The sequence below is a fragment of the Centroberyx affinis genome, unplaced genomic scaffold (genome assembly GCF_046629955.1).
Source record: "Centroberyx affinis isolate AG114_WGS23_722 - 3 ecotype Tasmania unplaced genomic scaffold, CSIRO-AGI_Caff_v1 ptg001883l_1, whole genome shotgun sequence".
NCBI lineage: Eukaryota > Metazoa > Chordata > Actinopteri > Beryciformes > Berycidae > Centroberyx > Centroberyx affinis.
In genome coordinates, this window is record NW_027280255.1 from 1 (window position 1) to 24,325 (window position 24,325).

At 39.5% G+C, this 24,325-nt stretch overlaps 4 protein-coding genes across 6 annotated transcripts; 2 read left to right on the forward strand and 2 right to left on the reverse strand.

Moving 5' to 3' along the window:
- Positions 1-703: 703 nt before the first annotated feature.
- Positions 704-3,868, forward strand: LOC139653163 (piezo-type mechanosensitive ion channel component 1; the record flags this gene model as incomplete). Its single annotated transcript, XM_071530129.1, has 3 exons — positions 704-783; positions 1,729-1,939; positions 3,613-3,868. Coding segments are annotated over 3 exons (547 nt in total), but the record flags the coding sequence as incomplete, so codon positions are not given.
- Positions 3,869-5,052: 1,184 nt separating this feature from the next.
- atp5f1e (ATP synthase F1 subunit epsilon) lies at positions 5,053-6,678 on the reverse strand. Its single transcript, XM_071530145.1, has 3 exons — positions 6,610-6,678; positions 6,122-6,246; positions 5,053-5,266 (listed from the first exon to the last, which is right to left on the reverse strand). Coding segments are annotated over exons 1-3 (159 nt in total). The 5' UTR covers positions 6,642-6,678; the 3' UTR covers positions 5,053-5,264.
- Positions 6,679-7,042: 364 nt separating this feature from the next.
- On the forward strand, positions 7,043-13,096 carry LOC139653168 (PRELI domain containing protein 3B-like). 2 transcript variants are annotated; one of them, XM_071530133.1, is made up of 6 exons: positions 7,043-7,138; positions 8,723-8,891; positions 8,994-9,083; positions 9,836-9,906; positions 10,572-10,674; positions 10,928-13,096. In XM_071530133.1, the coding sequence occupies exons 1-6, from the start codon at positions 7,107-7,109 to the stop codon at positions 11,042-11,044; spliced, it is 582 nt and encodes a 193-aa protein (XP_071386234.1). In that variant the 5' UTR covers positions 7,043-7,106; the 3' UTR covers positions 11,045-13,096. The 2 variants fall into 2 exon arrangements, with proteins under 2 accessions (XP_071386234.1, XP_071386235.1); XM_071530134.1 differs by lacking the exon at positions 8,994-9,083.
- A 434-nt stretch (positions 13,097-13,530) lies between these two features.
- Positions 13,531-24,240, reverse strand: bpifcl (BPI fold containing family C, like). 2 transcript variants are annotated; one of them, XM_071530136.1, is made up of 15 exons: positions 24,115-24,240; positions 23,808-23,920; positions 22,881-22,995; positions 22,430-22,561; positions 20,961-21,116; positions 20,790-20,853; positions 20,572-20,632; positions 20,393-20,484; positions 19,842-20,018; positions 19,571-19,630; positions 17,274-17,441; positions 16,443-16,510; positions 15,771-15,877; positions 15,140-15,216; positions 13,531-14,385 (listed from the first exon to the last, which is right to left on the reverse strand). In XM_071530136.1, the coding sequence occupies exons 2-15, from the start codon at positions 23,905-23,907 to the stop codon at positions 14,326-14,328; spliced, it is 1,437 nt and encodes a 478-aa protein (XP_071386237.1). In that variant the 5' UTR covers positions 23,908-23,920; positions 24,115-24,240; the 3' UTR covers positions 13,531-14,325. The 2 variants fall into 2 exon arrangements, with proteins under 2 accessions (XP_071386237.1, XP_071386238.1); XM_071530137.1 differs by having other exon boundaries at positions 23,808-23,947; positions 24,115-24,227.
- Positions 24,241-24,325: the final 85 nt, after the last annotated feature.

Below are 24,325 nucleotides of genomic sequence, written 5' to 3' on the forward strand. Positions count from 1 at the left end.
TGTCTTACTGTTTTGTTTTACTGTTTTCTGGTCTTATTATTGTGTTTTTATGTCTTAATGTTTCTTTTTTTTTTTTTTTTTTACTATTTTCTGGTTTTATTTCAACTATTTTACTCTTGTGAAGCACTATTTGTGTTGATTGTAATGTTTAATGTATGTTTTTAAATGTGGACCCCAGGAAGACTAGCTGTGCTTTAGGGCAAAGCTAATGGGGATCCTAACAAATAAACAAATAAACAAATAACTTTGTGAGTTTGCGCTGTGAAAAGTGCTCTATAAATAAATAAACTTTACTCACTTACATCTTCTTTAGGCAAAGTAAATTAAACAAACATACTAATATGAAAGCATACAAAAATCTTTCATTAGTATAACAATACTGGAGATATTATTTGAGATTGAATGTCTTGGTGTAGCCTTAATATTCAGTCTGTTGATAGAAATAAAAGTAAATAAGGCATTCCTTGTGTTAAAGCCCAACACCAGAGGTGATTTGAGAGTTTTATGAGCAGAAATTATAAAATGCCTCCCGTAATTGAGAAAAGTCATGGGAAATTATGATTTCCAGGCATTCCACTTGTTAAATTTAAACTAATCATTAATTTCTCCACACATTTGCAACACGCGGCACATTCACACGCAACACGACCAAATAATTTGTCCAATCTGAATTAAGCCTCCATGGTGTTTTTCTGTCCTGTAGGATTATTCCTTCTCTGCTGCCGAAGTTCATCAGAGGTCCCAAAGGCCCGGAGTCCAAGATGGCAACCAGGATGAAAGTTGGTTCGTTACCTTTTATTGATGTTTAGATTGATCACAAATACCAGATGATTGTTTAATTAATGATAACTGCATTGTACCTGTAATATCTGAAGGGATCTATCTTGCCAATGACAAATAGTATTTTCCCCATGTAGAATTGGTATAAAATTGCCATATCTAAACGCTGCAGCTTAGTTGTATGTGTGATCTTGTGTAAATCAAAACCTATGGCGTATTTTCTCGTTCTTTATCTGCGTGTATCAGGACTAGTTTGGGGGCAGCGGGGAGAGCCGGGTCAGGAAGAATGATGCTCAACCAGCTGATCAGAACGATCAATCCCTTTAGATGTAGTAGCAGCATTCCTTCAGTGTTTCAAAATGTGCAGCGACTGAGTTGAAGTCCGTGCAAAAAAGCAGTGAGTCTGAATAAAGTGAATAAACCTCCAGAGACCAGCAACTCCATTTAGAACATTTAGTGAAAAACAAAATAACAAGATTCATCAATTGCCAATCATTTGTCTCGATCGAAAAACTGTGCTGCTCCATGGACTTTCTCACTCCAACTGAGTCTGATGACAGTGACGTCAAGGGTAAACATAAAGGAGCATTTCAACTAAATGGAATGTATTATACATAAGGAACAATAGGAAATCTCATGTTCGATAATAATCAACAAATGTGGCTATAGCACAAATTAACTATTCAATATCGCTAGTATTTCGATGAGCACTATTTTCATTATTTCAAATATACAAATCCATATTTCAAAACATTGAACTTAGAGGAGTAGTAAATTCAAGTACTCTGCTACACTACTTTTATTTTTGGATGTGCTACTTTTTCCTCTAAGTTCAGTGTTTTGGTTAAGCAAGTCTTCAATCAAGTCTATTTTGGTTGATGTGTACTTCTACCTCCACTCTTAATATCTCAAAACGCCCCCCCCCCCCCCCCCCCCCCCCCCATGCAGAGGATGTCCAGGAGCTGGCTCTCTTCAGGCACTTGTCAGTCAAACTTCAGCAGACCAATGGGGAGCGAGAGGAAGACACGGACCAGTGGTGGGTGGTGGAGGAGTGTCCCCCGGGTCCCGCCCTCCCCGACCGCAGCTGCCACAGTATAGAGATGGTGGTGTTCAACGATAAAGTCAGTCCCTCCAGCCTGGGGTTCCTGGCTGGACACGGGTGGGTCACATTTTGACTGTCAGGGAATTCTCCTGAATATAAACTTGGTTTCTCTGAGGCCGCTCTTTGTATTAAAATTTACTACCACCAGAGGTGGAAAGTAACTAAGTACATTTACTCGAATACTGTACTTAAGTACAATTTTGAGGTACTTGTACTTTACTTGAGTATTACCATTTTATGCTACTTTATACTTCTACTCCACTATATTTCAGAGGGAAATATTGCACTTTTTACTCCACTACCTTTATTTGATAACTTAAGTTAGTAGTTACTTTGCAGATTCAGATTATTAATACAAAATATAATCAACTAATAGTGGAATAATAGTGGAAATCAGCCCCACCTTTCCAGATGCAACATTAAAGTGATGCTTACACATTAATGCATCAATAATTATAGGTCAATAATATAATATATACTGTATTATTCTGAAATGGGCCATTCTGCATAATGAGTATTTTAGTTTTGTTGCTTTAAGTACATTTTGATGCTAATACTTTTGTACTTTTACTTAAGTAACATTTTGAATGCAGGACTTTTACTTGTAACAGAGTATTTTTATACTGTGGTATTTGTACTTTTACTTAAGTAAAAGATCTGAGTACTTCTTCCACCACTGACTACCACACATACCAGGTTCCTTTAATTGACTATTTAACAAATATGCTCACCGGCCACTTTATTAGGGACATCTGTTGCTATGGCCTTTATCATAAGAGACAACAACTTGTGTGTGGTGAGATGCCGTTCTGCACACCACTGTTGTAAAGAGTCTGCCCACTCTCCTCTGGCCTCTCTCATTAACAAGGTGTTTTCAGCCACAGAACGGCTGCTCACTGGATGTTTTTTGTTCATCGCACCTTTCTGTGTAAACTCTAGAGACTGTAGTGTGAGAAAACCCCAGGAGGGCAGCTGTTTCTGAGATGCTGAACAAAGACGCTTAGATCACACATCTTGCCCATTCTAATGTTTGGTCAAACAAAAACACTAAATCACTTCACCATGTCTGCATGCTTTATTGAGTTTGGAGGAGCGGGCTATTTGGGTTAACGAGTAGGTGTACCCCATAAAGTGGCCGGTGAGTGTATTGTCATGATGTAAGGTGATTTTTGGGAAAACCTTGCCATGATGTTTTAGGTAACAGTTTACAATAAGGGTCACTAAGTTAAGGGTTAGTTAATGCTTAATAAGTTAATCAACAGTTAACTAATGTGTAATTTACTAATGGTGTTCATGTTAACTAAGGTATTAATTTATACATTATTTAATAGTTTATAAAGATGACTCTTAGATAATGTATAAATTAATACCTTAGTTAACATGAACACCATTAGTAAATGATTACCAGACACATTAGTTAACTGTTAATTAAGGGTTAGTTAACTACACCTTAACTTAGTGACCCTTATTGTAAAGCGTTACCATGTTTTATCTGAAAGTTAATGTCTAACTGCATTCTCTTATTTACTTTCTGTGTTGTTTTTTTAATTTGTCCTTTAATGTACATTTCCTTGACTCTAAGAAAACACACACACACGCGTGTACCAGTGACCCTCCCCACCTATTCAGTGGTAGGGGAAACTAATTCTCTCTCTCTCTCTCTCTCTCTCTCTCTCTCTCTCTCTCTCTCTCACACACACACGTTTTAACCCCTCCGTGCTCCACCGCAGCATCGTGGGCCTGTACATGTCGGTGGTGCTGGTCATAGGGAAGTTCGTGCGGGAGTTCTTCAACGGGATCTCCAGGTCCATCATGTTCGAGGAGCTGCCGTGCGTCGACCGCGTCCTGAAGCTCTGCACCGACATCTTCGTCGTCCGGGAGACGGGAGAGATGGAGCTGGAGGAGACGCTGTTCGAGAAACTCATCTTCCTCTACCGCTCGCCGGAGACCATGATCAAGATGACCAGAGAGAAGAAGGACAGCTAGGGTCGGGCTGCGGACCGCATCTCTCCCAATGAGAACTGAACGATGAACTCAACATGGGAGTATTAAATCAAATAGAATTCACTGCAGTAGAGTCGGGGGCATCTTTTAAATCACTTCTTGAAAACATAATTTTGTCGAAAAGCTTACCTTTAATCCTGGTCTGATTTTAGCCCAGTTGCCTCATTCATTATAGAATTTTTAATTTTCTATAAGATTGTGATTTATTTATTGTCATTTATTATTATTATTGTTTGTCTTTTTGTCTCTTTACCTTCAGTTTTTAATTTTGCACTATGTTTTATTCCTTGGTTTTGAAAAGTGCTCTATAAATAAAGTTTATTATATTATTATTATTACAATAATTCACTTTTAGTTCCGTCATTTCAAATTGAAAACTGCAATTGAAACTTTAACTGCAGTTCTGAAAGGCAAATGGGGTAGCAGGTTGGTCTAGTGGTTTTTCATCTAGGTGGCGCTGTCTACACAGTAGCTGACCTCTGACCTCCCTGGACAGGGCAGGCAGAAAGAGAATATCCTTAAGGGGATCAATAAATCATCTCATTCATTCACATTTCTTTCAGTTTTCAATCTTAACTTGACAACGCTCATCTAAAGTTCATTTTACAGTTGATTTGCTCACTCTCCATGCTCTGTTTAATTTCTTACTAAAAACAAAATGAATGTCAGTTTCCTGCAAGGACTCTCCCTCATATTTGCTGAATATATGATGGACAGAGAAGAAGTATTTTACAATAATTAAGAACGCAATTAATCAATACCCACCAAAAAAATCTACAGACTGCAGTTTAAAGAATGAAGTGCCTGTAGTTCTCCTTCACTAAACATTATGCAATTTTCTCTTCACTGTACAACGCATGCATTTCTAATTATGGTTTTTGATTCAGGTTTTTACAAATGTATATTATACACAAAATACCCCTCTGTCTTATTTGGATTCTTGAAAGAAACCTCCCATTACATTTCTAGAAACCCTTGATATTACTCATGGATCCACACACATTTACCTCTGTAAATACCATTTTTCTGTACGTGTGTATGTAGCCTAGTGAACGGTTTAATTTATATCAAAATAAAAATCCTTAATGACCAACTAAGCTTTAAAGTGTCTTACTCTGCAATGCTGTAAATAAATAAAAATAAGGCAAGTATACCATCAAACACAATGTAGTTCCAATTTCCATATCTTTAATACAGTTTTAATTACAAATGAAAAGGGAAAAAACAGCAATTCATTTATAGGTCCCCAGTCTCTTAACAGATCTTCTTGATGTCATCCATTCTTCCTTTTCATCCAATCACAACACGGTGTGCCGGGCGGGACGGTGACAGGACCTCGTAACTCCGGGAAACAAACTATCTACACCATGGGTTCACATCCTGGAAGGAGAACAGAGGGGCAGAAAGTATTAATAGTATTCTCATTACCATGGATTTTACATGTTTGATTACACAACCATTGATCTTCCAATATGTGGTGTGCCATGGCGAGGTGATGTCATTTAATCCTGTGAATACAGAGCAACCTCACTGATCTGATCATTTTGACTTGCAATATGTTTGGGTGACAAATACAGACTTCATGCTGAATCTTAGGACATATGAGCAAATTATTATGAATAAAACAAAATCTAGATTTACTATGTAGAGTACTGTACTAATTCTATAAAAAGGGGAGGGCTTCCTGTAAGGGCGCCTGCATCACACAAAAATGTACTTAAAGTAGTTTTCTTTCCAACCAAACGCTACTCAGGCCAATTTCACCAATTAGTTCCTCCTATCTAGTTGAAGCTGTTAATCAATGATATCAGCTGCTGTAGTGTTTGGTTGGAATGGAAACCTGTAGACTGCTCCATGGCACAGGACTGGACAGCACAGGCTTAGAGGGAACATATTATTAACATCAGTAAATTCAGGTCTACTGTGGCTCCTTGCACCAGTTTGTCAGCAACTGTTCCTTGATCCCAGGTTAATGTTGCAGATGGCTGTAGTATGTTACAACTTTTAGTCTGCATGTGACAGCTCAAAGATATGATCTAACAACCGACTTGCTAAAATGCATGTTTTATCTTCACCAGCTAGGATTAACATTGCCCAAGTTCACCGACGAAGCGACCTTGTCCGGACAGACAAACTGTATGGATCCGTAATGATGTGAATAATGCGTTCATGACGACAGACCATGTTATTAACATTAACTAGATGGTAACTACGCTTCTCATTCATTTAACTTACATGCGGCTGGTTTGGGTTTGAGGACTTTGACGCTGCTCTCTGCGGCCCGCACTGCCTCGGCTTTGAACTGCGGCTTCATCGCAGCGCGCACCGCGCTGGCGCAGATAGCGGAGAAGCGGATGTAGCTGCGGAGAGGACAGACAAGAGCACCGAGTCGTTAGCGACATGCTAAAGGACAGAAACGAACTAACACAAAAAACACTGAAATCTGCTGTGAAAAACACCACTACTCCTTCGCTTACAAATGAAGGACACCCTATCCTTACAGCCTGTCACATTAAATGTCGGTTAGTTATTAGCGCCATACACGCATGGACTGGAAAGCTAACTAATGCTAGCATGCTTGGTGCAGAGCTTTCTGGAGGATTTAATGAATTGCATGACAGCAAAGCTCTTTAAAAGCCATTCAGTCCAAATGATAACTCGTTCAAATCAAAGATATTACGATCAATATAGACCACAAAGGTACTTATATAGATATTTTTTACCTTAGGCCTGCCTGTCTCCAGTATGCGACCATCTTGGCTGTGTTGTGGCTTCAAGGACAGGTCGGATATGTGCGCGATTACGTCATAAGAGCTACGCTCGGTAACGCTGGGGCTTTTTCCAGCCAGTAAGAATAGTTCTGGTTCATGATTGACAGTCAGTTGTCCTGCCTCTCTTCGTTGACAGCTCACACCCACCTTTCTACTTTTCATAATAGTCATCAGTTATTATCATAATTCGAGTGTGTGTATGTCCTGTACGTGCACAATGTCTGTCTTTTATTTTCGGGATTATTTTATAACTCAGAAAAAAACACAGATGCTTTTAGTCCCCGTCCTGATCTATACTGCACGCATTTCATATTTCTGCCACCAGGAGGAGTTTAGCTGTCGAGGCATCACTGAAAGCTTTTCTCCTTCACTCCCTCCTTCCTTCCAAGCCGCGGTCACGCTGTCATAAGTCGCCGGCTCCCAAGCCCTGACAGAAAGGCCTGTAAAACATGAAGATCTGGGCGTCAGAGCACATATTCAAGTGAGTGGTTTACAGTCTGTGGTGTAAGGAAATGTCTCATTCTTATGTATCTTTGACATAACTGAGAGCGTTTGTTTGGACCAGTTTTTGTTCTAAAACGGTTTGGCGTAGCTAACTAGCCTTCTTCCGTAGCTTACAGTTAGGTAACGGTACTGTTAGCACAAAGAGTTAGGTAACAATGTCACCTGACGCTTCATCGTTAACGTCAGACTAAATTTAGAAAATGTTAATTATAGTGCCAGTTATTTTTCTTGGACTTCTTTAATTTTTTTTTATTAAACGCACCCAACAGTCTCTTTATGTACAACGAGCATTGACAGTAAACTGTTTTAGTTAACGTTAGCTAACTTTAGCTTGCCGCTAGCCAAAGAAGGCTAACAGCGGCTATCAGAAGCTACAGTTGCTAACATTAGCCCAGTACTCAATTATTTTAATAAGTAATAAGATGTTTTTATCGTGTTACATGGCAACAGAAAGTAACGGAATTCACGTGAATTCACGTGTCCCGTGTCTGAATCACGGGAGGAACCTCCTTCATTGAATTTCACATTATATACCGTGATCATTACGTAACGGCCCGTCGGCTGTCAGGCACGGTCTGTGTAGGATTACAATGATCCCGCTTTACTTCTGTATTAGATATTTGTTTAACAGTAAATCATAAGTATTCAGCAGCACTGATAGTAACATGTAGCGTCCAGCCGCTGTGGTCACAGCTGTGTTTTTGGTGAAGTTAAGCTAGTAGATAAATCCCTGTTTACACTCAGCACTGTGCCGAAGGGGCGTCCAGTATAGAAAATAGACTGGATGGACATAAACACCCTGATGTCCAGAGCTTTCCATGTTACACAATGGTCAAAAGTTTAAACGATACATTTTGTCTTATTGGTAGGTTCAGAAAACCTGATACAATAATCTTACAAGGCATTGACACTAGAACATACCGTCAAGGTCAGGTTGAAGCACCTTCTGGTTTACTGAACTGGTGAGCCCAGCATAGGATCAGTTACTGAAGCAATTAATAATGTCCATGCTAATTGAACATAGCCTAAACATTAAAGACAGCGTATATGTCAGGTTATGGAAAGCAAAATCCAGAACCGTCTTTAAATTGGGCCATGTATTACACATTTGTGTACGAATAGCAATGCATCACCACTCACAGCAACTCATAGCCTACATGGGCCAAATTTGGCTAGTAAGCAGAGCGAGGGTTGTGCCTAAAGAGACTGTCCCGTGCCTGGAAGGTCATAGGTTTGTTTCTTGTGTCCATGTTGTGATCATCCATTTAAAATCTCAGTGTCCATGTTTCTTGATGATATTGTTGGTAAACAAGACTATTATTGTTGAAGACTAAGTGGGAAGATATGAGTGTATAATATGCTAATACAGGCATTTTTACACGCATCATTTATGGTTGTTGTCATTGTTGATGACGAAGACATTCATGTTCAATATACTGTACAGCTCCTACCAATGGTTTTATCAATAGCTAGACAAGACACCTGTTTTAGGTTACAGTTGATGTCTGATGTTACATGATCATAGGCCTGCTCCTCCTAACGCCAATATTGGTTTTAACAGCCATCCATGGGAGACGGTGACCAATGCGGCAATGCAGAAGTACCCCAACCCCATGAACCCCAGTGTGTTTGGCGTGGATGTGCTGAACAGAAGCGTGGACACGGCCGGACGGTTACACAGCACCAGACTGCTCAGCACAGAGTGGGGGCTGCCCTCCATGGCCAAGTCTGTAAGTTAGATGATGAAAGACGTTGCTGAACTGCAGGGAGGATATTTTTGTTGTTGTCGGTTTTTTTTGGACCAAACCTGAGTTCTCTCCTTTTCCCCACAGATCATTGGCGCAACAAGAACATGCACTTATGTCCAGGAACATTCAGTGGTCGACCCCAAAGAGAAGACCTTCGAGTTGAAATCTACAAATGTGAGTTGGACTGACTTTGATCATTGCTATTAAGCACAATATCTTTAAGGGCCATAACTGATTGATGCTGACATGAAGTGACATCCCTCTTCAGTCTTCAGTCTGAACAGCAGAGTCGTCCTCCTTCTAATTTTGTGTAGATACACTTTCAGCCCATGCCAAAGGGTCTAGTTGTAACAAAACAGGTGGAAATGCTGTGAGCTATTGTCAAAATTCAAACCAGTCAGATTTTGCTTGGGTGGAGCTCTGCACTGGTGCTCACTTGTTTACTTAGTAGGAACAACCAAGGAAGTGAACTCTGAATTTCAAAATTGCAACCTTCAGCTCCGCCCCTAAGATTTTTTCCAGACCTCTTAGTGTGAACCAGAGATGTGCCGAAGATTATTATCCATCTTCTGTCGTATGATGAAAACTCATCTCTTCAAGAAGTACTGCACATCTCCCTCTCTTCCCGAATCACATCCCCTTTCTCATATCTTCCTTGTCTACTTGATCTAATGTACTTTTATCTTGAAGTTACCTCCCTGCTTGGGTTTATTTCTTTTCCTAGTACTTGTTCTCTTACATGACCATCTAGGTTCACAGGATTATTGTCAGGGCAGAATGGCTCTGACCCTGCAGTCCTTACTAGTTGCTTGTAACATTGGTGATTTAGGAATTGAAGCTTATTTTTCCATTGCATTCATTGTAAATGCTAAATGCCTAAAATGTGATGTCAAAACACTAATTCATACCTTATTTTGTTCTTCCAGATCTCCTTCACTAACATGGTATCTGTAGACGAGAAGTTGACGTACAAGCCGCACCCGCAGGATCCTGAAAAGTAACTGATATACTTGATTTTTTTTTCTTCTTAAATACCAACGGTCATTCACAGTGTTGAATATCTATTTTCTTGAACTAGGGGTTTGCACATACTTTTTTATGAAACCATTCATCATTGCTCAAGTGTTCACTAGCTAATACAATAGATACCAAGACTTTTATAATGGTTTTGATTGTAAAAGGATATCATTGTGGGGGAACAAAGAGGGAAGAAAAGCTTGAAACTGAACAATAAAATGTGATAGACTATCAAACTTGTTAAAATATCTTTCTATCAAATAGCCATTGATGGTAATTGACTAGGGAGGGGATTAAAACTACAAAAAATGTTTCCCATAGGTCATATATTTCTAGTTATTTTCATAGGATTTGTTGACAGTAAGCAATGCATTAAAAAACACCAGCCTTATCCTTTAAGCATGGTCTTCTATTTTTCAACAAGTTCTCACAAGGATTTATGTTTAGTAGTGTCAAATTTATGCAAACTGATGATAGATTAGATTACATGATTAGTTGAAACTTTAATGATCCTCTCATTTAATCGTATGATGATAGGGTAACAATGTGAGATGCTACAATATAAAGTACTGGTTCTAGAACAACTCTAGCGTAGTTAGCTGTTAAGTGACTTTTATTTATGATGTGTGATTTTTGTTTGGTCAGGACGGTGCTGACCCAGGAGGCTTTGATCACTGTAAAAGGCATCAGTCTGAGCAGCTACCTCGAGGGCCTCATGGCCAAGACCATCTCTGTCAACGCCAGCAAGGTAACATGACCTTAAATTTACATTTCCTCTCCCCTGGCATCTGTCACTTGTCATCTTTTCGTTTTTGTTTTATGTTTTGTTTTTAACTCTGTAGCACTCGTGAGATTCACTGTGAATGAAAAGTGCAGTACAAATTATTATTATTATCATAGCATTACGCCTGTTACTCGTTCAGTGTGGAGTAATATTGTGTTATGCTACAAACAGGCATATAAGTAACACTGGACTCCTTCTCCTCCTCTGTCTGTCTCAGGGTCGCGAGGCGATGGAGTGGGTCATCAGAAGATTAAACACAGAAATCGAGGAGTTGGCGGCGACGGCTCGCGGCACCATGCGCGTTCCCATGGCAGCAGCTGTGGCAGACAAATGATCGCCCTCCCTCCTTCCTACTTCTACTTCCGCCATCTTGAAACGATGGATCTTTCAGACATTTTCCCCTCAAAGGGGAACCCATCTCATCCGCCAGCACAGCCTAATGCCACCCCCGTATTTTGGCCCTACTTATGTTTTTTTTTTTGTGTCACAAGAACTGGCTTTCCCCCTTCCTCAGCTGCCTGCCCCCTGGTGGCGACACTCAGCACCGGGTTACAGCGCTGGAGGCAGAGACAGGGAGTGTTGAGCTGATGACAGTTTAAAAAAAAAAAAATCTAACAGGGTTGAATTGGACTGCACTTGAAGCTCACGAGAATTAGTCTTGTGATGTTAACGCTCTTTTCTTTTTTTTAAAATCACACTGTGCCTCCACATAATGTCATCTAGTTTTTCTTTTTCCTTCTCTTACCCCTCCTCATCTGTGACTTATATTTCTGTAATGTTCTCTTTTCATCAGTTCCTAGTCTGCAGTGAGCTATTGAACAAGTGAAATATGAGACAGTGTTACATAGACCGCAGTCTAAAGGTGGAACAGTTGGGTCAAATCATCATCTGAAATCATGGATTCAGTTAATTTTTCTGGATTGGCTGATCTCACTTTACACAGTAGAACCGACCAGAATATCGTTAAAGTCCAAACCCCACCCACCTTTCACTCCAGACAAGCTGTAAGAAATGCAAATGAAAGTATATCTATGACTATTTGACCCAGATGTATTGCTCCACTATCTAGTAAGGCCAATTACCGAGCAACCTGTATTTGAAGGAACAGTTCCCTCATTGGGAAGATGGATGTTTTGTCTGTTCCCTTACACTTGTGATGCGGTGTATAGAATGTGCATACTTGAATGTTACTTTAACTCATTGTCAATACGCGTACTTACAATACACTTACGTGACAGAAAGGACTCCTCTTTGAATGGCGCAGAACTGCAAACCGCGAATACGAGCTCTGAGCGGCGTGTTGGCGTTCACCACAGTACGGATGTGTTGTGAATGTTCAACATCGTCATAGGAAGAGCTCCACAACCGGGGTTGTTCAGGATCTCAAAATGAAATGCCCGTTTCAAGATGGCCAGGAAGCAAGAATAGAAATAACAATTTATTACCCAAAGCACTTTTCAAACTTGTCCATTTGTGATCCTGAACATACCCTCCTTGTATGCTCTGCCCATTTTGTTTTTGTTTCATACTGTCAGTAGATGGTATTTATATGGTAGAACAGTTACAAAGGTTGTTAGTTCATCTTTACTCCTTTTTAAAAAGTTTTTAGCTTGTGACGTTTTACAAGCAGCAGTGCAGTTTTTATACTACATTTCCCTTGCTTATCCCATAGATGCCATCCAGGTACTACAGTTTTGACCTTGGTTCACTCCCCCTGTTGCCCACTTTCACAAAAATCATATTGAGCTGTAGGCTAGAGAATATACTGCAGTCTTTTTTTTCTTCCTTCCCTTCTCCGTCATAGAAGCTTTAATAAGGAGTTCAACAAAGTTCAACAAGTTTACAAGAAGGGGATTTCTGGTACAACAAAAGCCATTTTTCAGTGTTAGAAGACCCAGACTGGAGCTCGGCAACACAAAAGACTTGTAAGATACTGTACAGTTAGTGACTTGCTTGGCTGTCATGGATCTGCTGAAGTTCATTACTTTGCAAAGTCCTCATTAACATCTTGGCAGATGCCTGTATGTCCATGTCCGATAATCAGTCTTTTACAAACCTGCTTCCAATTCAACTAAGCTCCTTTTTTAAAGCTTGTTCATAAGTAACTGTTGTTCCAGCACATCATGCGTTGCCGGGGTTCGGCTGATGTTGTGGGACATATTCTGGTCTGCCACCCAGCCGCCCGCTCAGCCGGCCAGTAACCAAGCAGTCTCTTGTTTCATGAATGAAGTGTGGTGCTTTTCTATGCGGAACAATTTGAAAACAGTGGCTGTACATAGCTATATATTTATATTTTGGTGGCGTTACACACATTCCAAGAATGTCATAATGTAACGGAATAAAAAAAAAAAAGAGTGCACACACTGAAATGATTTCAAAATAAAGAGATGTCATTGTTTCATGAATCTGGTGTGTTGGAGTGTTGTGTGAAGAAGTTCTGCTGAGGTCGAAGCCCGAGTGACTTTTGCCATTTGGATGAAAGTCCAAATGCGGATGAGGAATGTCCATCTCATTCCATGTGTTCAGTGTCCAAACAGTGTTGTTTGTCTATGTTCACATAGACAAGTGTTAATATTTTAAAAAACATTTTCATTAGTTCAAGTTTCAAGTTCAAACTATACATTTGTTTTACAGTGTTTCCTAAATTTGGCATAGCCTCAGTCGTGTCATTAGACTTGACACATGATACATGTTCCTGAAACGGCTCATTCATCTCTTTCTCTGTGTTTGCAAGTCAATAGAAGTCGTGAACTTCAGTCCTCATGCGATATTACCTCCTACACAAGAGTAAAACTGAAACATACACATTTTCTTGTGCAACAAAATATAGGTTTATTTTCCATCAAAATGGAGTAGAAATTCAAGACATTTTTGTAAAGGCAGAAAATTCTGTTAACAGACTAATGAAGTTAATACAAGTATTCATTCATCATACAAGTATGCTCACTGAGGCTAATCATATTTCATCTTAAGGCTATTATGAGATTTTAATATATTATTTAATATATATATATTTTTTTTAAGTACTTTTACTTTCCTTGGTATCTTCACTTTGATATCCCAGGTTCTGTCAGTAAATCTTGATGATTTTGGGGTGTAGGGTGTGTTATTAGGGTAATATTACTATATATATAATAACCTATATATCACATCTTCACTTGTTAAGCAGCATGTAGTTGCAGTGCAGGTTTTACCACTCACTCTATTGATTCGATGTAAGGTAGTTGCTAGGTAAATTAGGTGTATATAGGTTTGATCAAACATGGTTAATAGCAACGGTTCTTAATCTTTTACAGCCCAGGACCCAAACTGGGTAGATTGAGCTTCATCTTCCAACCAAAACTCACAGAGACACACTAGTATGTTTGACAAATTGAAAAATGTTTGAGAAATTGCCACAAATTATAGCAAGGATAGGATATGTGATACAATATGTGGTAATTTCTTCCACATTTTGTCATGTGGGCTCCAAGCAGAAACATAATCCCTAATCCAGTTTGGTTTCCGGCCCAAAGTTTAAGAAACGCTGCTGCATAGGAATCTGAACTGGGCTGAATAGCAAGCATCCATGTTGAGTGATGAACCGGAGTGGGAGAGAAGAGTCCAGTGAGCCTGTCAGTTGAAGCCGCTCTCTGTCGGCCAAACCTCCGCGTCCGACCAGACAGCTACAAATCCCTGTTAGGAATAATGAAGACAGTGAGGCTGCAGAAAATTCCCTACCGTTAATTCAAATTTCCAAGGGTGGAAGTAACTAATTACATTTACTCACATTACTCTAATTGAGTAGATTTTCTGTGTACTTGTACTTTTTTTGAGTAAGGTCATAAGTCAGTAATTTTACTTTTACTTAAGTATTGTACTTCACTACTACTCTAATTAGGGCACTTTAGTTTGTAATTTCCAATTTTTCCAATTAAAAGAATCTAGTTTTAAGGCTGTCCTCTTTTCCTTGTAGAATTGCATGGGAAAGATCATATCTTTTCTAAAAAGTAACTCAGTAATTTTTACTCTGAGGGCATTTTAAATGAGCTACTTTTTACTTTCACTTAAGTAGATTTTTACACCAGTACTTAAGTAAAATATCAGCAAAGTAACAGTACTTCTACCTGAGTAGGACATCCTAGTACTCTTTCCACCACTGCAAATTTCCCCCCTAAAGCCTAACATTAGTGTGTGTTGTCTCTTGAGCACTCCATTCTTTCTGCTGAATGTACAGTTTTCTGTGTGTATTCAAAACAGAGCTGTTCTTGTTGTCTTTGAACAGGAGTAGATACAGTATGTGCACAGTTGTAAAATCAGAATTTCAAAATGGCCGTGCCTTCTTTCAGAGCTGTAGGCTTAGAAAAAACACGCACAATAAAATCACATATGTATGTAAGAGAGAGAGAGAGAGAGAGAGGGAGGGAGACTCAGAAAGAGAGATACAGACCTCCTCCACCTTCAGTACAGCGTTGACCAGCTGTGCGTAGTGCATTCTGGGTAAAACAAAGCCCTCGGCCAGTTTTTCTACAACAGACAAGTACAGGTCAGGTGAAGGACAGGGTACACAAAGCACAGAGACCATACACCCTGTTTATATATCCACAGTATGTTAGTTCAGTACAGTATATTACGCTTCGATTGTGAAGGAAATAATATTTTGTCTGCTGCTGGTTTGAACGATGAGGATACTGGGCAGGTTTGTATTTCGGTAAAACAGGAAACATTTTAAATTTCAGACATTCAGCTCTTATCCAGAGCAACTTCCGATGAGTGCAGCAGTAAAATAAACTAAAATTCCTACATCACCAATAGTAAGGAGTCCAAATATATATACTATAGAATGATCATGTAAGAGCAAAGTGCCAAGAAAACAAATGGAATAAGAGTGAAGGAGATAAAAGGGATTTATTTTAGAGCAATCAATAAATAGAGAGGTACTGATTGACGAGATGAGTTTTCAGCCTGTGACAGAAAGATGGTGAGAGACTCTGCTCTTCTGACTGAAGTATAGAAACCGGTTCATGTGAAGCGAAAACTTCACATGAACGAACCAGACAGACAACATGACTAAGACTCACCGTTCAGTTTTGACAAGACTCCCATCTTTATCCCCGTCTTCACAAGGTTTTCCAAAGCAGCGGTCTGAAACGTTCCCACTTCACTTGATGCCAGTGTCAAGGTGAAACTGTGTTTGAGGGAAAGCGGTACCATTACTTTGACTTTGACCTTTGACCTCGTGAACTCAAGCTTGGTTCATTTGAATTGGACCGAAAACCTGATAATGCTGGCTTAAGATATGCTGAGCTGAAATCCCCAATGATTGTAAGGTACTAAACCTTGGTGCAATATCAGAGGATGTGGTATTAAAATGTGACTGGTACCTTTGTAAGATTTTTTTTTAAAAAGCAATCAGGGGAAACTGATACAAAGCTGAAGCCTCTGGTCTTGAACAATGGATGGAGATTGTAGGGGAAATATTTGCTTTGGGAAAAATGTACATTTATCCTAAGGACGAAGGAGGATGTATTCCATATAAAATGGGACAAATGAACTATCTACATCGCAAACAAAGAGGACTCTCCAACTCTTGATATGAATTTAAAAAATGGTTGAAATGTAGAACAGTGCATTAGATATCTATGAAATTTATAGGCCTACCCCACGCTGTTCAGTGTTCATTGTTAACATTTGTACGATACAATTCCCAGTAAAAACATAAGTGACAAAACAGAAAACCTGATGATGCTCACTTGTCCATTGCCACGGAGCCCTTGAGTCGTCCACTGTCAACCAACACCTTCCCACTGAATGCAGAGTCCTGTAAGAGGGAAGAGAGAGGGACTTGCACTGTTTGATCCAGTCTGCTGTCCTCTCTGTATGATCACATGAACCATTACAGCAGAGCTACTCAGTGTTGTTGCACTGGCTGTACTGGGCAACTACATGGTGTGAATGTATTTATATACATTTATATAAATCTCCTTCCTCCTACAAATACTCTCAAACTCCAGCTGCTGTTGTGGACAACTTGCTTAGTTAAACAGAGTTTTAAAAACAACACAGGGTTGGGGGTCAATTCATGAATGAATATGAATTGGAATTGAATTGGAATTTCAGTAAGTTGAATTTAATTCAATGAAATTCTGTGAAATTCCATGTTTTTTTTGTTTTTTTCTTACCACATATCTGAGATTACACACAGTGTTATATATTATCAATACTGAATATCATAAAATGTTAAAGGTTCCTTTCAGGTGGTATTTGATGCATAACATGTAATCATAATACATACATTATGATTGAATGTATTTGGTTTGTTTATCTGTCTTTTATTTGATTCATAATGTTTGAATGTTTCCACTCTTAGAAGTGGAATTTCATGGAATTTCATGGAATTCAATTCTGTTTGCTTCCATTCCAATTCCATTCCAGTTCTGTTTCCTTACAGCTGGGTCACATTCACATTCACACCCCAGCTCCAGGAATTGAATTGGAATTTATCATGCATTCTCAGGTCAATTCATGAATGGCCCCAACCCTGCTTCACTGTGGGCTTTTACCCCGAAAACACAGGTACTCACAGCATTGAGTTTGAACAGTGGGGTCAGAGTAGCGTTGGGCTGGACGGCGAAGGCCTTGACGGTGGCCAGGAAGCCCAGTTTAACAGCACCAGGCTGGAAGGAGAACACCGGAGCCTCCCTGGCATAAACCTGCAGTTTCATCAGCAGATCTGGGAACAGCTTGGGAAGCTGCAGAGGAACATTTGAAAGTGAGATTTTGTCCATGTGATTTATGACATTCAGAGCATGTGTTTATAGACAGTATACAATGAAGAGGGATAGCAAAACTGGGGGCAAGAGAGAGGGGAAGACATCTAACAAAGGTTATAAGATGGCCTTACCCGACTAAACAGAAACAGTTGTTTCAGTAAATTCAGTAGTTTTAGTAAGCTGGTTGGTTCCCAAATTTGGAATAGCCTATTATGAGAACATCAATGTGAATACATATTGGTGTATTCATAGATTCTCAAATACTTCTAATAATGCAAAATTCCAATCCCATGTTTTGTAATCTGTTGAACAGCAGGTAGTTACTGGGTTTAAGTATACAGGTGCTTTGTGAATATATCATCATTTCTTAGCTAAGATAGTTTATAGCTTAATGAGCCTAATAGCGGCGCAGTGAGTAGACTGACTGCCCTTCAGCTGAAGATGAAGCATAAAGTTCATGTTCAAGCCTCGGTGACAGTGAACCTCTGCCCCGAATAAAATACTGAGTCCACACCAGGAAGACAGGCGAAAAGACACGTTTCAGTGGAACCAGTTAAGTAGCCTGTGTTAAATAGAAAGAACCGAGTTGCACGTTGGACTTAAACTACACGATGACAGATTGGCAGAGCCCCCCAATCCAGATTTTGGTACCTCCGAAGGTGGCCAAACATTAGTGGTACCAGAATGTTAATAGGGTCAATATGAAAACGTGAATATATGATAACCTCTCCAGCCTTGTAGTGTAATGACTTTTGTAAAGGAAAATTCAGTTCAATTAAATTAGTCCAGGGGCCAATACTGATATTTTCACAAATGCATTGATTTTCCAAGGCATGGGCAGTCTGGTAATTTGCATGATCGTACACATGAGCAGGATAGCAGGTCCAACACAGCCTCTGGTGCAGGTGTACCTCGCATCCACTCAATGGCCAGATCCCCATGAATCTTCCATCCATGATCCATTGGATGTGGTACACTGGGATTGTACTCCAAACGCCTCCGCCGAGTGATAACTATCATTAAGCTACAAGATAGGCAGGGTTATCATACCAAAATATAAACTAGAGACAAAAATACCAAAATTGTTCGGCCACCTTGGGTGGTACCAATTTGTGAAAATATCACTGTTGGCCCCTGGACTACAAGCAGCGACAGGTGAGTTTGATTTGTGTCCCGGCATGTACCTCCATGCACCCAAAGCCGGTCTTCAAAGCTGGCTCACGTAAAATAACTGGCCCGCTCTGACTACTAACTCGAATTTATCCCACACTCTGTGCAGGCAGATCTCTGTAGACAGGCTCACGATGGAGCGTGGATGGTGAGAGGCGACAGAAACACAGACAGAGCGCACAGGGTGAATTTTATGAATGGAAGTGTGAATGGAGGAGATGCCTTCCCCTGCAAAACTTATTTTATTGCAGTTAAACCCATAATACATAAATCACATTGGTATTCTGCTGCACTGAGAATTCTCTGGATTTATATATTCTTATTTTGCAGTTTTCATTTTTCTTTAATTTTGTAGAGTGATAAAAAAAAAGAAAAATACCTGCTGTGTTTGTGTGTGAAATGCAACAATCATGCCAAGACTGTGATACAGTTCAGAAGAGTCAGTTTTCCTTTGCCCTTTTCTCTCTGGGTTTCCAACTGCCCATTTTAGTTTGAAAAAAACATTTCCAAAGGATTGTATTATAAGTCGAAATGAAATCCAACAAGAGCTAGAGATAATAATTAACTATTTTGAATTTGGGACTTTTATAAGGGTTGAAAGGGATACTTTCACACCATGTGGTTGGGGTCTGGAGTGAGCAAGCCCAGCCCAGGTAATGTTTCACATTTCTGCTGTCTAGAGTGTCTGACACTGAGTGCAGCTGTAGAATAAGCATTTTTTATATGAATACATAACTAAAAGTTGTCATCGAGTTAACTGTTTAAAATCAACCAAAAACTAGATTTTAAATGCAGTTTTCCAAAATGTTTTTCCTGGGGAGAATATATGGACCCTAAGATTCAATCCTTTTTTTAGTTTGAGGAGCTGATGTAATGCATCTCATGTAATGAGTCAAATGTTTTCCAAGTCTGAACCTGAAAGATAGAGAAGGTCTTACCTGAGGAATGAAAGGTCCCATTGAGGTGGTGTTGAGGTGGACAGGAGAGCTGGGAGGTATCTGACATGGATGAAAACAAAATTACATTTCTTTTACACAGATACCTGCAGTGTGTTGGGAGAAATGGATTGATACCTAGACTGAAGGAATGGGTGGATGGATTTTTCTGATGAAAAGGCTGTCAAAGACCTTAATCAAACCACACTTGAATGTTCTTTTTTCTTGCTTTCTTTCTGTCTTTCTCTACCTCTGTCCTTTCAGCCACACTTACCATGCTGTCGTCGATGAGGGCCTGAAGCAGTCCAGCGGAGAAGTATGCGTAGGAGGCAGAGTTCGCTGTGAATTCAGACAGGCCCAGTGACAGCATGTAGCCTGGCTGCTCAGGCAGTGTGAAATTCTGGGCCTTAAAGGGAGGGTCCGCATGACTTTTGATACTGTAGAATTCTCCCTTTAATGGAACAGTTACAAATTAACAATCACAATCAAGTCTGAGTGCAATCAATCACAGAACCCCCAAACTTTTGTTTGTTGTTATTCCTATTTGCTGGTTCTGGCAGGACCCTTCATTCAAAATTTGTTTTACTGTCTGGTTTGGCAAACTAGGAATCACAATAGAATTTGGTTTTCTCATCAGCTATCCTTTCTGTACATATTCCCATGTATGTCACATGGATTGACAGAGTATGTTGCAGACAGATGATGCAAATATTTGTGTGCATTTCTGTTAATTTTATCCACAGAGATGGAAAGAAGTCTGAAATGGGCTCACGCCCTAGAGTCAAAGCAGCTCCAGAAATCTGTGTGAAGAAAATGCATTTTCACCTTAAGGCCCAGACTCAGACTTGAAGCAGCCACTAAAGGCAAGTTGGTGAGAGGGATGTCCACAGCCACAGCCTGATTCACCGGGAAAGAAACTGTAGAATATAACAGAATCAAGAATAGAAGAGAAATCTGTAGACTGAGTTTGTTTTATGTATATGGTCTATTTACTGCTGCAATACCGTTCATGGCCTGTAGCTGGTGCTCGAATTCTCCAATATACTGCTCTACAGCTGGGCAGATCTAGAGAGGAAACATACTGTGAACAGGCTGATATCAGGAAGTTGAACATACTGCATACTTTACACTGAGCATTTTCCATCTGAGAATAATCTGAAGGTCATAAAGGATAGATCTGAGACCAATGATATATGTGACAAACACAACGAGGAAAACTCACTTTGTCTTCTATTTGTCCTCTGATACGCCCCTTGAAATGGTCCACAAAAGGCTGGAAGATCCAACTAGTGACAAGAGAGAGTGCAGGGTCTGTATGTTGACATCAATGTGATTTCTATGGAAAGAAATTCTCTCTCTCTCTCTCTCTCTCTCTCTCTCTCTCCTACTGTACCTGGCCCCACCATGGAAGTCTATCCTAACGTCTCCAACTTCAGCAGTGCAGCTGGCGCTGGTGACGGACAGACGCCCATCAGCATCCTTCCCCAGCTCAACTGCAGAGGTCACATCCACATTAAATATCGCCAGGTTGAATGATCCCCCATCATGTCTGCAAATAGAAATACAAATCAACGCACATATCATTAGGCTGGTGAAATCTAATTTGGCAATATATGTGCAATATCTTCTGTAAGTAACACTAACACTGTATTTATAGTAGCCTACTACAGCAGTCAGGTAACATTAAATATAATTGGTGGCTTTATTTCCCTCTCCTTTACAGGTTTCTAAATATTTAGAAACCATGCATTTACATTCTCTACTTAGAAGCTGTATTACTATTATATCTAATGCTTAACAAATTCTAAATGCATTTCAATCACGTAAGTAGTAGGCTATTTTATCTTATCCCTAGATACACTTCCTTGTTTACATTCCTACGGTTGTCAAGGTAGTCAAGGTAGTTTCAATGTAATCTACTAACACTAGCTCATTCATTTGGCAGCTAATGGGGATCCTAATAAAACAAAACACAATAAATGCTGACTTAGCTAATCAGAGCCGAAGCATTAGCGAAAAAAATGTAAATATATAAAGTTAGATAGAAACTGAATGACCAGGGTAAATATAAACCTGAGTCCAGTGTTTGCTAATGTTAGCTAGCTAACTAACCTAATTGAAAGCAGTTGGTTCAGGAGGCTATATGGCAAGTTGCAGTTCACAGTTCATTTTACAGCAATTAAAATTAATTTAAATTTACTTAGGCCTAGCAGTTATATGATGTATGAGCTAATGTGATTTATCACTTGCAAAGTATAGATTAAAAACACAGTTCTGCCTTGTGAACTGTTGCCCAAATTAGAGTTTTAATGGGTGGTACCTTATAATACCGTTTCAGTGTAGACTAATAGTGTGCATATATCCAAAAATAACATATCACATGTGCAATATTATTAAATCAACAGCATGGCCAATGCTGAAATTCCATATAAGAGTATAGGCTACAGGTAGAGTTACAGCTATGTGGACACACGTCTAGGAACCATTTCCCTATCTAACAGACCCTAGATCAGCTGAGAACACAAATGCCCTTGTGGCCTCTGAATGTCACTTCCTCATAATGTAAAGAGTACCGTCTGCACCCTAGGCACTCCATTTACATACCTTTAATTTTCAACATTTCCAGCCAATGTGTGTATCTCTGTTAGGTCAAAGTCACCATCACATCACCATCATGTGCAGGCTTTAGGTCTATTCTAAGTACAGCCAATAAGTTCTAATATCATACAGTAGTAGCACAATGAATGCTAGATGCCATGAAGATTTGTCTTCAGCCAAAATGGAAAAAGCTGATTTGACACTGGTTTCAAGAACAAGGAGCTCAAATTTAGGGCAGAATTTCAGATAATTTTTTGAACTCACATAAACCCATAGTCTGTCCTCCACTTGCCAGTTAGTGCAATGCTAAGGCCTGAGACAGAAGTCTTGAATCCTGTGACGTCCGTATAGAACTGAACAGACGGCTCTGGGAGATCACACTGGACTATGGTGACGCTTGAAAGAAAAATTGGGGAGAGCAAAGACAGGTGCAGATACATGTAAGCACTCTAAATATATCAAAACACTGACACAGATAAAGTCTGAAAGAGCAGGAATCAATGAAACTATCAGGACCTGAGCTTGAAAGGTACTTTTACTTCTCCATATGACACCCAAGCAGTGTATAAAGGGCAGGTGAAACTTGAGCTTAAACTGGAATAGGAACTTAAAAAGTTTTAGTTTAGATGCTAAAATCAAACCTATAGATCTATGAGTGTCTCTCTAGTGATTAAGTGATTAGTGATTAGTGATTAGTGAGTAAGTGTAATCCTACCCAGTAAATGTGTAGTGTATGGTGCCGAAGATGCTGATGTGGATTCCACCGCTGATGTCAGGGAATGTTATATTCCCCAACTTGTCTTGAATCCATCCTGCACCTAAATGCTTCCCTGGGATTCACAGCACACGGAGAGAATGAATGATGTCTTTCTGGTTCGGCTCTGCATTCAGAATTTGTTATGTATGCTACAAAGAGACACACCTCTTTAACCCCTTGAACCCCCATTTCCCCCTTAAAGTAGCTTCAAACCATTTTACGACAATGTCACATACATTTTCTGTATCTGCTTGCTCCAACGCTTCATTGAAGCTATATCACATTTATATTGAGTGAAATATTAAAACCCAAGATGCCTTTTTAATGCCTGCACCATTAAATCAAATGGAAAAAATCTGGACCAAGAGGAGAATCTATGATTCTCGTCTGCCTTAGGCAATGAGATCTGATGTAAATATCAGATCAAGAGTAGAATCAGGAAGGACAGGGGATAAGATTCAAGAAAAACATATGGGTTCACTCACAATGTGCATCTAAAAGTGGTAATATTTGTTGTGTTCTTTTTATCTTTCTATTTCACTTGATTTGAACTGCACTAGTTTACTTTTTAAATCTTTTATCTTTTGTTTTTTTATTACTCTGTAAAGCACTTTGAATTGCCCCAGTGTATGAAATGTGCTATACAAATAAAGCTGCCTTGCCTTGCCATGCATTGACTTGCTTTGCCTTGCCTTGCCTTGACTTGCCTAGATGTCTTGTGCATAATTCTATACACATTTCCATATAATTAGGCATTACATATTTGGTAACTTTGGTTTTAATAGAAGTATTCTGCTCCAAACCAATCTAATATCCCACAAGGTAATTATTACTGGACTTACATTTGACCACACTTGCATCTTAGAGAATTTCATATTGCCTTACCGTACTGAAGTCCTTTGTTGGTCAGCATGACTTGTATTGCAGGGTTTTCTCCACAAGTAAAGGTGGTGAGGATGAGCACTATTACCAGGGATGGAAGCATTCTGCAGGGTTTCCTGTGGTAGAAGCAGCTGCTTTCACATCTGTTTCATATTCAGTACATTTCAGCATGAATACAGCCATAATCAGTGAACTAAACTTCTGTGGCTTTTTCATTTAGATTTTAGTATGAAAAAGTGATTTGATTTGTTTAATAAGCCTCTTCAGTAACATTATTTAATATATCTGAGATAGGATGAAGTCTATTTACCAAGTTGACAGTCAGGTCCTGTAGTTTGTTCGTTGTGAGTCCCTGGTGTGAGAGCAGGCTGCTCGTCTGGCAATGATTTATATGGGTTTGGCTTCCTGTGTCATTGAGAAGTGAAACTCACTAGCATCAAACACTAGTGCCTGAGAGATTGGTATGTTTCTGTGTGTGTGTGTGTGTGTTAAGAACAGGAAACAATGCTCTGCTTTGTCTG